At 49.5% G+C, this 15,136-nt stretch overlaps 1 protein-coding gene across 1 annotated transcript in view; it reads left to right on the forward strand.

Moving 5' to 3' along the window:
* Gan (giant axonal neuropathy) overlaps positions 1-13,718 on the forward strand; it is a 47,854-nt gene extending 34,136 nt beyond the window's left edge. Inside the window, exons 6-11 of the mRNA NM_001081151.2 lie at positions 1,124-1,236; positions 1,997-2,146; positions 3,650-3,786; positions 4,336-4,464; positions 11,834-11,943; positions 12,031-13,718. Of these exons, the coding sequence (NP_001074620.1) occupies positions 1,124-1,236; positions 1,997-2,146; positions 3,650-3,786; positions 4,336-4,464; positions 11,834-11,943; positions 12,031-12,212 (821 nt within the window). The 3' untranslated portion in view covers positions 12,213-13,718. The remainder of the gene's footprint in view (positions 1-1,123; positions 1,237-1,996; positions 2,147-3,649; positions 3,787-4,335; positions 4,465-11,833; positions 11,944-12,030) is intronic.
* Positions 13,719-15,136: the final 1,418 nt, after the last annotated feature.

Here is a 15,136-nt window from a genome sequence, read left to right on the forward strand (position 1 = left end):
TAAAAGTATACCTATATGGTATATATTATAAGTTATATTCCTATATATAAATATACAGGTATGTAATAGATAGATATGTATATAGAAATCTCCTGAGTCAGTCAGTTAGTGTTGACTGTATTACATGTGTCTAGGGCTGACCATTCAGGATTGGGAAACCTGTCAGGGACCCATCCCTGATGGAAACTGATTCTCCTCAGCATCCATTGACCGTCTCTGGTGCTTGGCCTGGAAGCATGTGGGGCCTGTGTAATTTCCCCCTCCAGGTTGGCATGAGGACTAATTGTGTGGTCAACTGTTGAGAGTCCATGGGCGCAGCTTCCCTGTCACGTTTAAAGGACACTGTCTTGCAGCAGACATCCACCTTCTGACTCATACAGTCTTCCCCACCCGCTCTTCCCTGATGTCCCCTGAGCCTTGGGTGTGGGGCTTGTGTTGTAGATGTCCCAGTGAGAGTCGAACACCCCATGGTCATTTATTTCCTGCATTTTGGCCCGTTGTGCTCTCTGCGCTCGGCTCCATCTGCAGCAGACAGGAGCTTCTTCGATGAGGCCGAGAGCCACACTTACCAAGAGAGAGTGTGTACAGCAAATGTGATTTTAAAGACGAAAGTCGAGCGCTGGTTCCAGCTGGCCCCTCACCATTTCCTCATTTGTACAGTGCTGGGGATAGAACTTGGGACCCTGTCTGTGCCCATCGTGTGTCCCTCACTGGCCTCACTTACCCACATCACTACCCCAACAGCAGGCTCAACAGTTAATCTTGCATGCTGTCTACATCTCAAGTGTCCTTTGCCGAGAGAATCCCTGTGACCTTGAGACTAGGTGTGGAGTGTTGGTCTGATGCTGTCGAGACTCAGAGCTGGGGGATGAAGTGAGGAGCTGAGGTAGCCCTGAGCTGCTTGGTGACTACAGTGTGGGATCGCCTTTCTCCTCCTCCTGTAGGATCAGAATCAACTCAAAGACTGTTAAATAAAGCAGAATGGCCAGAGTGACTAACAAGTTTGACTCCGTCATCAAGGAGCAAGACGACTGCTGGAGTTGGGGAGGGGGGCTCTAAATGCCAGGCCACTGCACTATGGCATCTGATGGAGTGTCCTGTGTGTCCCCTGTGCTTCTTACAGAAGGATTTCTGTTTGTGTTGGGGGGCCAAGATGAAAACAAGCAGACGCTGAGCTCAGGAGAGAAGTATGACCCAGACGCTAACACGTGGACTGCGCTCCCACCCATGCATGAGGTATGGTGCAGTTTGTCTCCGGGGTGTGTTTCTTTTCTCTCTGGAAGTTTTATCGGGTGTGGGTTCCTGTGTCGGGAAAGAAGAGGCAGCCTGGCCTCACCCTACCTGGAGTCCTGTTCTCCCGAATCTCCCTGTCCTCTCTGCCTCCTCCTGCCTCTGCCTAGCGCCGCCTCCCTGCAGAGACCTGTTCCTCACCTCCCTTACTGCTTGCCCTGGTCTTAGGATGCCTTCCCCCCACCTTCCACTCTCTCTCTGCTGTGCCCCACCTCTGTACACGCTGGCTTTCCATGTTCTATGAGACTCCACAAGCCAGGAGTTTTCTGTTCTGTTTGGGCTGTGGGTAAATGATAAGTGCCTCAGGTTTCTAGAATTCCTGATACTCACGTGTGCCCTGTCCTCCCTGCTGCCTCTCCTGGTCACAGGTAATCCACACGACATGGCTCTTGCCACTTTTCCCAGGCACCTCAGAAACCTGCCTGTCCATAACTGCACAGAAGCAATACCATGGTGCCAGCTGTCCTTGTAGGATCTCTTCTCAACTCTGTAGGTTAAGCACAGCATCTCTGCTGATGAGCCTGCATCTTTTGTCCCTGGTCCTGAGGAGTGACTAGCTGGCTCTGTCTGTTGTGCCGAGGAAGCCACACACAGCGAGGAGACATTCTAAGGAGAAACAGTGTGAACAAGTCTTCTCTTTGCTGGAACACTGGAATAAAATGTGGAATCTCTCCTTTCGCCTACCAAGTTTGCACTGTCTTTCCAGGCAAGACACAACTTTGGGATCGTGGAGATAGACGGGATGCTCTACATCCTTGGAGGGGAGGATGGCGATCGAGAGCTCATTTCCATGGAGTGTTATGATATTTATTCCAAAACCTGGACGAAGCAGCCCGACTTGACCATGGTTAGGAAGGTGAGCGCCTCGGTCTGCTCAGCCGGCTTCTTCACAAGCTGGCGTCAGTCAGTGTCCCTTTCTGGGCTTGGTTGTTGCGGTGGGAAGGGTCTCACACACACACACACACACACACACACACACACACACACACACACACCCCAGGGCCTCACACAGTACTCTAGCGCTGAGCAGAGTCCTCGGCACATAGCCTCATTTCTTAAGTATGCCTTTGGCAAAACAGAAAGTGCTCAGAGGATCCAGGCCTTAGAATTCTGTCTCTGTTGGCAGCTTGCCTTCACGTCAGCAGTCATACATCACAGCAGGAAAGAGCCCCTGTGCTAGGATTTGTCTGGCTCTGAGCAGCAGTGCTGTGTTGTCTGGAGTAGATACTTTTGAATAGCTGGATCTCTCCCCACTCCTAACTCACTCTACAAGTGAAAGGCTGAAGTGGTTCCCTCCTGTGCACCGCTCTCATTTAGACTCAGGTTCCAGGCAGAGCTGTCTAGCAGTCCTGGCCATGGCTCTGCTTCACCCTTCCTGTCTTCTCTTACTGCGTGCACTTCTGTCTCAGGGTTTTATTGCTGTGAAGAGACACCATGAACACGGCAACTCTTATAAGGGAAACATAATTGGGGCTGGCTTACAGTTTCAAGGGTTTAGTCCATTATCATCAAGGCAGGAGGCATGGCAGCATCCAGTTAGGTGTGGTGCTGGAGTTCTACATTTGGATCTGAAGGCATCAGGGAGAGACAGTGAGCCACTAGGCCTGGCTTGAGCCTATGAGACCTCAGAGCCCACTCCTCAGTGACATGCTGCCTCCAACGAGGCCATATCTCCTAATAGTGCCACTCCCTGTGGGCCTATGGGGCCATTTGATTCAACCCACCACACCATCCAACTAAACAATTGTGACAGCAACTGAATAACTATAGTTGCAAAATCCTAACTCCTGGGAATGTAAGCACTGGGGTAAGCAGAGAGATGCTGGCAGGCCCTTCCATCCCCCACGTCACCCAGTGTGGTATAGGTGGAACTCACGGCTTGTGCCGCACCACTGCTGACAGCTTATGGGGACATCAAGATGGCAGTGGGTAAAGGTGCTTACCGCAAGATTTACGATCTCTCTGACCTGATAGGTCAGAGTCCACGTGGTGGACGAGGGGAGCTAGGTCAAAACGTATATACAGGATTTGGGGTTGAGATCCAGTGTCATGGGGGAACCCTGGCCTGGCATGGTTGAGGTTCTGAGTTCTGTGCCCAGCATCACCCACCAAGAAGTAAAGGAAAATAGAGTCACTGGCTTCTGTTGCTGAAGATGGATGAGGACTCCTTTTCTGGAAATTTCCAGTGCATGTCACCAGCTCTTTCCATCTCTGGGTCATGTTAGACAGCATCATGGTTTTGCTTTTAGGAGTCAGAGCTTGTTCTACCTATGTGACCCTGCTCTGGGCCAGTTGCTGTCTTTCCATCCAGTTCTAATGACAAATGTTCCCCTTCCCCACCATTGTTCTTTCCTTTCAGATTGGCTGCTATGCAGCTATGAAAAAGAAAATCTATGCCATGGGCGGAGGCTCGTATGGAAAACTGTTTGAGTCTGTGGAGTGTTACGACCCACGGACCCAGCAATGGACTGCCATATGCCCACTGAAAGAGAGGAGGTGAGGCAGAGTGTGTGTGCCCATCAGTACGCTACTGTTGATGTGTGAGTCCCCAGAACCTAGCAGTCCCTAAAACAGAAGGCCCATATGCACATATAGCACAGAGCATTGCAGGTACAATCGATGCTGGGGAAATGGCTCAGGGTTAAAGTGTGTACTGTGCTGCACAAACATGGGGGCCAGCGCTCAGATCCCCAATATCCAAGTAAATGTCAGGCAGGTGGTCCCAGCACTGGAAAGACAAAGATGAAGGATCCCTAAGAAAGCTGGCTAGCTGGACTGCCCTATCGGCAAACTCTGCGTTCAACTGAGAGACCTTGCATTAATGAATAAGAAATCACTAGTGATATCGACGTTGGGCCTCACATACTCAAATGCACACACATACAAGTGCACTCAAGCACACATATACCTCTATCACAGCACTTGGAGACTACTGAGGCAAGAGGATTGCTGTGAGTTCAAGGACAGTCCGATGTACATGGTGGGTTCCAGCCTACCCTGAGGTCCTGAGTTCTAAGCCAGCATCTGTGTTCTGTGGTCCTGCAGGTTTGGAGCAGTGGCCTGTGGTGTTGCCATGGAGCTGTATGTGTTTGGAGGCGTCCGAAGTCGAGAGGACATCCAGGGCAGCGAGATGGTCACCTGCAAGTCCGAGTTCTATCATGACGAGTTTAAGAGGTAATCAGTCTAGAGGCTTCCACGCCTGCCCTTCTCCCCATGCAGCAGACTCTCCAGGCTTCCCCTCCTGTCCCTCCCTCCATGCTTCAGGGGTGTGTCTCAGCTTTGATTCCCAGTGACATCACTGAGTTCTCTCCTTAGGGGGTGTGTCCACTGCATGCTGGGTATTTTCTCAGTGACTTGAGAAGTTGATATCTGAGTTACTCCTCTGTTGCTGTGGTAAGACATGATGACTCAGACAGCTTATAGAAGAGCACGTGACATTGGGCGTATGGTGTTAGAGGGTTAGAGTCTGTGAGGCTGGAGCAAAGGCGTGGCAGTAGGAACAGCTAAGGGGTTACATCTTCATCCAAAAGGTGGAGGGAGGGAAGGAGGGGGGGAGGGAGGGAGGGGGTCAGAGGACTGGTAATGATGAGTCTCTTAGAACCACAAAGCCCACTCACTACCAGTGGCACACCTCCTCCGACAAGTACACACACACACACACACACACACACACACACACCCTGCAACCCTTCCCAAGCAGTTCCACCAACTAGGGACCAAGGATTCAAATATATGGGTTTATGGGGTTTATTCTCATTCAAACCACCATAGTGACTTAAGGAAACAACACGGAACCTGGAACTTAGCACATATCTGACGTTGTCCTGTTAGTGTAATGGCTGCTTTTTTGTTGTTGTTTTGTTTTGCATACAGAGTTTCTCTGTGTAATCCAGGCTATCTTGGAACTTGCTACATAGACCAGACTGACACTGAAACTCAGTGATCCACCTACTTCTGCCTGGGGTTAAAGGCTTGCACCACTACACCTGGCCATATGTAGCCTTTTATGACAGGGCCTGCATCTGCTTTTCCTGCTGCTGTCTGCCCAGAGGCTCTACACTGAGCCCTTAGCTAGCTCATCTCTAGGCTGCTTCTGCCTGAAATACCCCTCATTGCCCATCTAGTTAACTTGGCTGTTTCCAAAGCTGTCACTCTCCAGAGAAAGCCTTTGCTGTCCTCTTCCATGCTTACACACACACCTCAGACCCTGATCCCTAAGCTTCTGCACATAGGGCTGGCTTCCTAACTGCTAACTGAGTGTATACACGGCTCGGTCCCACGTGGTCCTCCAGTAGGAAACCTGACAGGCATCAGATGCTCAGTGCATCATGTGTCAATTGAGCTGGTGTCTGAGATATTAAAACACTGTCAGGATTCAATTGCCAGGACCGACCCCCAAAAGCGAAAGAAAGCGGAGTCCCACAGCCTGTCCTCTGACCTCCACACAGCTTGTCAGTGCATGCACACAGACACAAACACAACAGAGATACACAGAGACACTGACACACACACACAGACACACACATGTACAGATACAGAGACACTGACACACACATATACAGATACACAGACACACACATATACAGATACACAGGCACAGAGAGAGAGAGAGACAAGCACACAACACAGACACACACAGTAAATGAATAAATGTAAGAAGAACAACCTTTTTAAAAATGCCAGACAGGCCATGGCGTGAGCCTGTGGTAGGCACTGCCCCTCCCCTCCTCTCACACATTTTCGTAAGCACCAGGCAGTGTTCTCACTCCAGTGACGTATTCAGATCCCCAGGGGAGCCTGCTGCACAGTGTGGCCCTATGCACTTTATTACCAGATGGGGGTGCCATAAGATAGCGCCTCCTTTCCTGACTTTGAGATCGGCGAAGAATAAACAGACACAGTGTTAGACATGCCTGTGACTGTTGCCTGGTCTGTCACGTGTTTTCCCTCTCAGACACTTCAGACGAGTCTTTACTTCCCGTCATCAGAGGGAGATTGCCAGGGGAATTCAGTAGACAGAAAATGAGGAGGCAGCTTGGAAGGCATTTGCTGGGGGGTGGAGGGGATGTCAGGCTTCTTACTTCTCCTTTGAGAAGCCACAGTGGGGGAGGCTGCCTCCGTAGGAAATAGTGTATTCATCTCCTGCCCAGATGAGCGGGAGACAGTCTGTCCCGCCTGATTAACAAGCAGTAGCAGTGTGTTTGCCTTCTGATAAACTACTTTTTTGTGATGGCTGACTCCGTGCGTAGTCAGCGTGAGCTGCAACATGTCAGAGTCGTTTGCTTACCTTTCTTTTCCTTTTGTCTGCTGCCTTGGGTGGGATCAAGTCTGACTGTAACACTTCCCAGGCGTGCCGGGACACACTGTATTGTTAGAAGAACCTTGGGTTCCAGTCAGCCTGCTCAGAGTCCCTTCTGAGTAGGAGACCACAGCGCTGTGATGGGAAGGAGGGCGATGCTTTGTTTCTTATTCGTTTCTTTTTTTAAGATTTATTTATTATTATTATAGATAAGTACACTGTAGCTGACTTCAGACACACCAGAAGAGGGAGTCAGATCTCATTAGGATAGTTGTGAGCTACCATGTGGTTGCTGGGATTTGAACTCAGGACCTTCAGAAGAGCAGTCGGTGCTCTCACCGGCTGAGCCATCTCACCAACTGTGATTTGTTTCTATGTGTCTACTTTAACTCTTTCTTTTTCTGTTTCTGTTTCGAGGTCTCACTCTGTAGCCCTGACTGGCCTGGAACTCTATATAGTCTGGGCATGTCATGATCTCACAGAGATCTGCCTGCCTGCCTCTGACTCCCCACCATGCCGGACCTTATATTTATTTTTTATTACTTATTTATGTATGTGTGCGATATGTGGGAGATGATCAAGGGGGTCAAAAGAGGGTGTGAGATCCCTAGGAGCTGGAGTTGTGAGCACCAGACATGGATGCTAGGACCCGAACTTAGGTCTTCTTGAAAAGCAGCCAGCACTCTTTACCACTGAGCATGTCCCTGGCCCCATCCTTGTATTTAAAGGGGTTGGGGGAGGGGGGCCAGTCAGTAAAGTACTTGCTGCTCAAACCTTCGGGTCTTCATTCTGTCCCTGGTACCCTCAAGAAAGCCAGGTATGACATCGGCCTAGACCCGTGTGCAAGCACACCATCACACACGAATACATACATAAACACATGTGAATATAACATCATCACACATGAATACATACACAAACACACAAAAAATAAGTTCCCAATCTTAAAACCTTTTTTTTCTAATATACACCATGCATCTCCAGCCTTTGTTTTCCCAGACTCCCCTGTGTAAACAGAGAGCAGCTGCCAGGACCTCTTGTCAGTGACACTCAGGGCATTTGTAAAACACTGAGCATGAGCAAAACCAGATGCTACACAGTCACTGCCTGCCTCATGCGTTCCCCTGCAGCTACGAGGCTCAGGCACTGTCAGCCTCCAGTCTCACAGTGAGCACGGCGCACAGGTGCTGAGTGGTCAGCAGACCTGGAACCCACACTCGGGCTTTGGGGCTGCAGAGTCCCCCTTTGCACCCACCCAGCAGTGGGCAGCGTTCCCTCCTGGGTCTGCACTCTTGCACACTGTGGAAAGTGCTGCTGTCAGATGAACAGTCTGGGTTGGATGGGAGGCCACTCAGATTGTATGTAAGCTCTTGTCTTTCCTGTCTTTGTTCCTTATTTTTAGATTAAAACTTTTCTGGAAAAATGCCATATCTTACTATTTTCTATGCTTTCTGAGTTTTGTTTTTGTTTTTGTTTTTTTAAAAAGCTGTTAAAAAGAAAAAAGAAGAAAGGCCATAAATTCCTCCCAAGTCATGGTAAAGACACACTGAGAGCAGGGCCTTCCCTCCCTCCTCTGGAAGTCCCCTGAGCCCCTGTGCTGTTCTCAGCTGTCCCCACAGTCTCTCTGACGACTGCCCGCTCTACCGTTCACTCTCAGGCCCCCTCTCTCCTGCCTCTCCCTGCCGTGACTCCGAGCAGTCCCAGAGCTGTTGCAGGCACTGCCCCTTCCACTCTTCTGCAGAGTGGAGTAGACACTGAGGTCCTCCCAGCGCCCTGCTCAGGTCCGTGAGCTGTGCTGAGCTCTGCTGAGCGTCCTCCACATCCTGAGTCTGCGGCGGCTCCTGCCACATCTTCCCTTCCTGAGTCCCGTCCTCTTCCTCTGTCTGGTTCCCGCTTTGGCACACGGTCCCTGTGTTGTGTTGCCAGTGTCACCTTTCCATCTTTGAGTGTAGAGTTGCACAGGCGGGCCTGACACCTAGACAAAAGCTAGTGACCCAGGAAAGGCGAAGTCAGTCCTTGCACACTCCCATCCTCCAGAGACAAGAAGGCCACGGGATCCCAGGGAAGTTACAGCAGACATCAACGTGAGGCGCATCCCTCCACGCAGTTCACTTAGGAGAAACGTCTGGGCACGGTGGGACGAACCTGTAATCCTAGTACTTAGAAGACTGAAACAGGAGACTTGCTAGTTCAGAGCAGCTTCAGTCACACTGAGAACTCAGGAGGCAGCATCAGGTCAGGCTTGAAAAGCAGTGTGCAGTCTTGAAAAGCAGTGTGTCCTCAGCCCTGCGGTGACTAGGCTGGTCGCCATTGCTGTCCAGATGGGGTGTGTCTGTGACAGGCTGTATCTTTCCATCCCAGGCCTGGCTCTGCAGCTGTTGATCTAGCTGACGTCCTCTCTTCATCTTTCCTACTTGCAAGGATGTGCAGCGGAAGCGTCTATATCTTAGTCTTATTGGCAGGGCCAGCAGTTAACCTGTGCAGTGTGCTCTCAGGGCTGAGTCGGTCATGTATAAAAGTTGCTCATCCTGACACTCTGCAGAGACACCACACTGCCTGGCCTTGCGAATGCCATACCTGTCGGATCTGAGGGTTAGAAGAAGGGAGTTCTTCCGTTGCCCTTAGTAAGACTTGTGAAGCCATGAGTCCCAGAGCGCAAACCCTGCTCTTCACCTCCTCACTTTGGGTCACGGTCCAGCCCAGAGGCAGAAGCCACACCAGTAACCTAATCAGAAAGTGCAGTGGTGTATGTAAGTACTGAGCAGCCGTGATGAGGGATGAAAAGGACCCCGAGGACGGTGGTATCGGACTGAGATATGACTAGCTAGAACACGTGTGTGTATGTGTGTGAGGCCAAGTTCCGTATTTCTAGCCCCAGTAAGCCACCTGATAGGAGGCTGGGCATGTGGCTCAGGAGAGACCATGATGCAGCCCTGGGGCCCATCCTCTGTACCCCAGAACCTGGACATATTACCCAGCGCTCATGGAAGCAGAACAGAGGTTAAAGGTCACCCTCGGCAGCTTAGCCTGGCCCTGTCTTAGAAAAGGAAAGGAAGAGGGAGGGGAGAGACAGGAAGAAGAGAGGGGGAGAAATGTAGTGGCTTAGCGTTGTTCTATAATCTTGGGCAAATTATCTTGTTTCCTTGTTTCTTGGAACTTGAAATAAGGAAGCTCTGTGTTTCGTGAGAGTCGGTGAAGTCTGTTGAAGTGGGTGATGTTCTTTATGAGGTGTTTCTTTGTTGGTCGTTGACATCAGAGGCCACTCACCTACCGTGCAGCTTCTTAGCTGCCGTGCAGGACAGTGGAAAGGCCACGGTGTCCACAGAACAGCATGCACCGTCCTGGACAGCAGAGCCTCAAGGCTGCTTAGGCAGTGACTGTGATCTGGCATGGCTCTAAGCTGTTAGTGGGAAATGGGTCAGTTTCCTGAGTGAACATTACCACATGGCAAAGCCTAGAATCTACTTATCTCATATGAAGGTCAGGGAACAACCTTTGCAGGAGTTGATTCTATGATGTGGGTCCTAAGGATCAAACTCGGGTCAGCAGGCTACACAGCAAACACCTATACCAACTGAGCCGTATCAGTTTACAGCCATCCTTTTTACATTGATTTATGTTTATGAGTATTATGCTTGAATCATCTGTGTCCCATGTGTGTGCCTGTGGAGGTCGGAAGAGGGCATTAGATCCCCTAGAACTGGAGTCTCAGATGCCTGTGAGCTACCGTGTGGGTGCTGGGAATTGAACCTGGATCTTCTGCAAAAGCAACAAGTTCTCTGACCGCGGCGGAGCCTCCTCTCCAACCTCTGTAGGAAACTTAGACTTGTAGAAACGTTTCCAAAAGCCGAGGAGTCCCCATAAACCATTCAGTAGCTCCTGCTGTGTTAGCGCCCCCCCCCATCAGAACACACATGTTAGCTGTGCACATACACTAACTAAGTACAGCGTGGTTGCAGCATCACCCACTTCCCACCAGCATGTCCCTTGCCTCAGTTCAGCCTAGATTCTAGTTGCCAAGAGATGTTAAGCCTCCTTGCTGCCCATTAGCCTGTGATAGCCCATCTTTCCTGACCTTGACCCTTGAAGAATGGTCAGGTATTTTCTAGAATGCCTTTTTAAGGATTTATCTTATTTTTACTTGGGTATATGTTTTCTATTTTTTTTAAAGATTTATTTATTATACACAAGCACATTGTAGCTGTCTTCAGACACACCAGAAGAGGGCATCAGATCTCATTACAGATGGTTGTGAGCCACCATGTGGTTGCTAGGAATTGAACTCAGACCTCTGGAAGAACAGCCAGTGCTCTTAGCCACTGAGCCATCTCTCCAGCCCCTGTGTATGTTTTCTAAAATGAGCAAGTTTTGGAATAGATATTTTGCAAAAAAAAAAAAAAAAAAAAAAAAAAAGGTACATAAAGTGGCCAGTAAGCTCTTGCCAAAATACCCAGCATAGTTAGACTTTCAGGAAATCAGGCTTCAAAGGACTGAGGGCACTGAGACCTGGTGAGCACAGCAGCTGGAACTCCCAGGCCTTACCAACTAGAAAACAAAGCAGCATTGTGCTTTGGGAAGAGGGCATTTTCTCATCACTTACGTGGCACACGCCTCTTCCCTAAAATCCAGCAGTTCCGTAAGTCCACCCCAAACCAGAACCAAACAAGGCTCACCTCAGGTCCCTGACTGGTGTAGTGACAGCAGCCCAAGCCAGAAGGTATCCAGATGAATGCCAGCAAGTGTGGTAGAACTCTAGCAACGAGATGTCTACTCCTGGGCTGTAGAGAGGCTCAGTTAGCAAGAGCACTTGCTGTACCCACACTAGTGGCTTAGTTACCTGTAACTCCAGCTCCAGGAGTTTTGACCTTGTCTGCTGCCCTCCATGGGCACTGCACTCACACACATATACCTACACACAGACACACACATACAATTACAAATTAAATGAATGAATGAATGAATGAAGCAGTAGACTGTGAGTGACAAAAGCCAAGCATGACTGAGTGCCAGGAGCTGTAGTATGCAGTGGAGACAGTTGTACTCTGTGAGAGGCACTGTCTGAGCCTCTGCTGTCTGCCCTGACAGTCACTACAGCCAAGGTTCCTGTGAGGGGATCGGGCATCAAGAGAGGCAGGGTGCAGTGTGCTGATGGCTCGCTGAGCTGCGGCGTTGTCCGTTTGTCTTCCTAATCGTGTCAGCTGTACTTCTGATTGCCTGAGTTATATCTGTTGGCCTTGCTTCCAGGTGGATCTACCTTAACGATCAGAACCTATGCATCCCTGCCAGCTCCTCCTTTGTCTACGGAGCGGTCCCCATAGGAGCCAGTATTTATGTTATCGGAGACCTGGACACAGGTGAGAAAGCTGTGATGCTCTCCCCAGAGCCGCTTGCTGTGGCTTAGGGGCATCCGTCCGCTCAGCTCTGCTCCCTCTGTGGTTTAGGTACCAACTACGACTACGTGCGGGAGTTTAAGAGAAGCACGGGCACCTGGCACCACACAAAGCCACTCCTGCCATCTGACCTTCGGCGCACAGGCTGTGCAGCCCTGCGCATAGCCAACTGCAAGCTCTTCCGCCTGCAGCTGCAACAAGGCTTGTTCCGCATCCGGGTCCATTCCCCTTGAAGAGGAAGAGGAGCCAAAAGTGAGATCCTGCCCCAAGCGCATCCCGTGGCTGGCGGCGGCAAGTGCAGTGAAGCAGCCCCATCTCGCTGTGCGCTGGGCTTGAGTGTGGTTACTCTCTGGTGGTTTTTTTAATGCTTAGGAGCTCAGGCTTCTGCCCTGGTCTGGAGACCGTGTACTGTTGAAAAACTACCTGCACGGAGTCGGTTCCTCCAGCCTGATGCGTCCGTAACCAAGGCTAGTGAATGTCCTAGGAGGAGGGTGTGGGGGTTGGTGTCATGTGAAATATCAAAGTTAAAACCCTAAGGTGCATTTTCCCAGAAGGGAACTCTTACCTGACTGACTGCGGAGTTCCAGTGTGTGTGGCTGTGGTCAACAAACAACAGAATCCATATATGCAAGCCAACATAGCCGGCGTACGAGGTTGTCCTTGTACTGCGTGCGGAGGGGTAGAATGCCTGGCCCCACCGAGTAATTGAGGTTTGCGCAGTTAGTTCCCACTTATTACTAGTGCTCTGTCTTAAGACTCTTAAAAACTATATTCTGATGAACTGAAACTAAGATAAAACTCCTCTCTGGCAACAGTCTACCTTAGTGAAGGTTCAGTCACCCGAGGAGCTCAGGTCCGAAGCCTGTGTGTGAGCTTAAAGGAATTGTTCACCGGGAAAGATCCTGCGCCAGGCCGAGAGAGCTCTGGGGTGGTGCTGTGAGATCCGAGGGAGGCATACCGTAATTCCTCCTTCCCACCTGAGAAGCAGAGCTGTTTTCTAAGCTCCAGGCTGCGAGTGCAAAGGAGACTTTAGACAGAGTCGGGCAAAGGAGAGTTCCACTGCGACTAAAAACAGTAAGACATATATTTAAAAACAAAAACAAAAACTAAAAACACAACTGTCTAGGGATCAAAAGGTCTGCATCTGATCTGTCTTGAAGCACGCTCGGTCCTGTTTACTGCTGCGTAGAGCTGCAAGCTTGTCTTTGAATGCAGGTGTGTGTGGAATTGGGTCTTTGGAACAGGCCGCTCCCACAGCATAGGAGTATAGATGAACTTTGCTCCAGGTAACGTTTGACTGGTAGAATAAACTACCTCAACTTAATTGTATTCTGTTCCCATTAGTACCCACCCCCCATTCCCCATCTCTCACCCCCACCTTCACCCTCTGCTCCACTTCCCCTTAGTAAAAAGAATTCCTTAGTTAGTGGGATTTATTTCGTAAGATATTTTGTTTTCCATTTAGATTATGGCCCCTTGGTGTGAAATGAGGAGCTTGGCACACTCGGTTATATCATAGTGTGCAATATCAAGTTTCTAGTCGGCTTGATAGAGATTTCCTCATTTCTGTTTTCTTTAGATTTCTTTCTCTTAGAGATGAGTGTAAGAGGCAACATTGTATCGTAGTGACTGCTAACTGTGTACATGCATCCTCTGGTCATGTTGGAGAACAGGAATCTCTTCTCTAAACTTCCTCCCTGCGTGAGATGTTTATATGCAATTAAAGTGCGTGTAAGACAGCAATCCTATTTTCCTAAAAGGGTGGCCTCTCTGCAGGATTTCCTTATACCTGCTGGGAGTCAACACTAAGACATTGCTAAAAAGGGGGTGGGGGGTGGGTAGGGGGTGTAAAAGGGCTGGGACCTGCTTCCTAACTGCTATGGCCAGAAGCAACTTGGCAAAAGAAGGTCTAAGGTTTTATCCCTTGCTGTAGGCCAGGTGTGCCACACGTTCATGCCACCCAGGGAACTCGGTATCAGTCCACACCAGGCTTGGGTTGTGATGGGTTTCAGCCACATTGTTGGCAAGTTTCCCCATTGGGAAGCTTTCCATCAAAGAAGCTGCTGCAGAGAAGCACTTTGTGCTGCTGCTGAGATGGCTTCAGAGGAGGGCAATTGCCAAAAGGGGTGAGTTGACTGTGGTGAGATGTCCGCCCAGGACAGAGCCATGACCGGGACAGAGAGATGCTGATGAGAGCCAGGACAGCCATAGCAAGGGCTCTGTTTGGGTTGATGTTTGTTTGTTTGTTTGTTTGTTTGTTTTTAACTCCTGAAATGTAAAAGGCTCTCAGTCTGCTTCAGGCCCCAAGGAGACGACAGTTCCGTGTTTACAGCGACAGGTGATGGCAGTGTCACCAGTGCCTGGTGACTTGGTCAGTTCACTTTTAAAAACAAACAAACAAACAAACAAAACCCACAAACAAAAAAACAAAACAGGTTTTCAGTTCAGTTTATTGACACAGTAGCTGCAGAAATTAATATTTTATAAAATAAATCAGCAACTTAATATGGGATGCAATATCAACAAAAGCTGCTAAGTGCCAAACTATTATTTTGTGTGTGTGTGTGTGTGTGTGTGTGTGTGTGTGCAAAACTCTTGTTGAAGAGTAGGGCTGTATTTAATTTTATTTTGATGTTTCAAAGTCAGTCATACCTCTTTATAAGTCCTCTTTCAGCATTGTGAAATAGCTTGGCGCTCCTTCCGTGCAGGCTTGTTTTACCACCCCACTTGTGTCTCGGCGTCTGAGTGGTCCTTCCCTCCTCTGTAAGGCACTTTGACCGGATGCATGCTGTTGCATTTGGCAACTGAGGCTAGATCTTAAAATTTGAAACAAGACATCTTTGGGGGAAGTGCAATTTCTTTTTACTGGAAGGTCGTCTCTCAAACTACAGTAGGCAAATCAAGGCGCTCTCCTAAGCTAGGGTCTAAAGTAGGCTTGTTGCTTGTTTGCTTGCTTGCTTGTTTTTCTTTTTTCTGGTTTTTTTTTTTTTTGTTTTGTTTTGTTTTGGTTTGGTTTGGTTTGGTTTTTGGTTTTTTGAGACAGGGTTTCTCTGTGTAGCCCTGGCTGTCCTGGTACTCACTTTGTAGACCAGGCTGGCCTTGAACTCAGAAATCTGCCTGCCTCTGCCTCCCAAGTGCTGGGATTAAAGGCGTGCGC

The sequence above is a fragment of the Mus musculus genome, chromosome 8 (genome assembly GCF_000001635.26).
Source record: "Mus musculus strain C57BL/6J chromosome 8, GRCm38.p6 C57BL/6J".
Taxonomy (NCBI): Eukaryota; Metazoa; Chordata; class Mammalia; order Rodentia; family Muridae; genus Mus; species Mus musculus.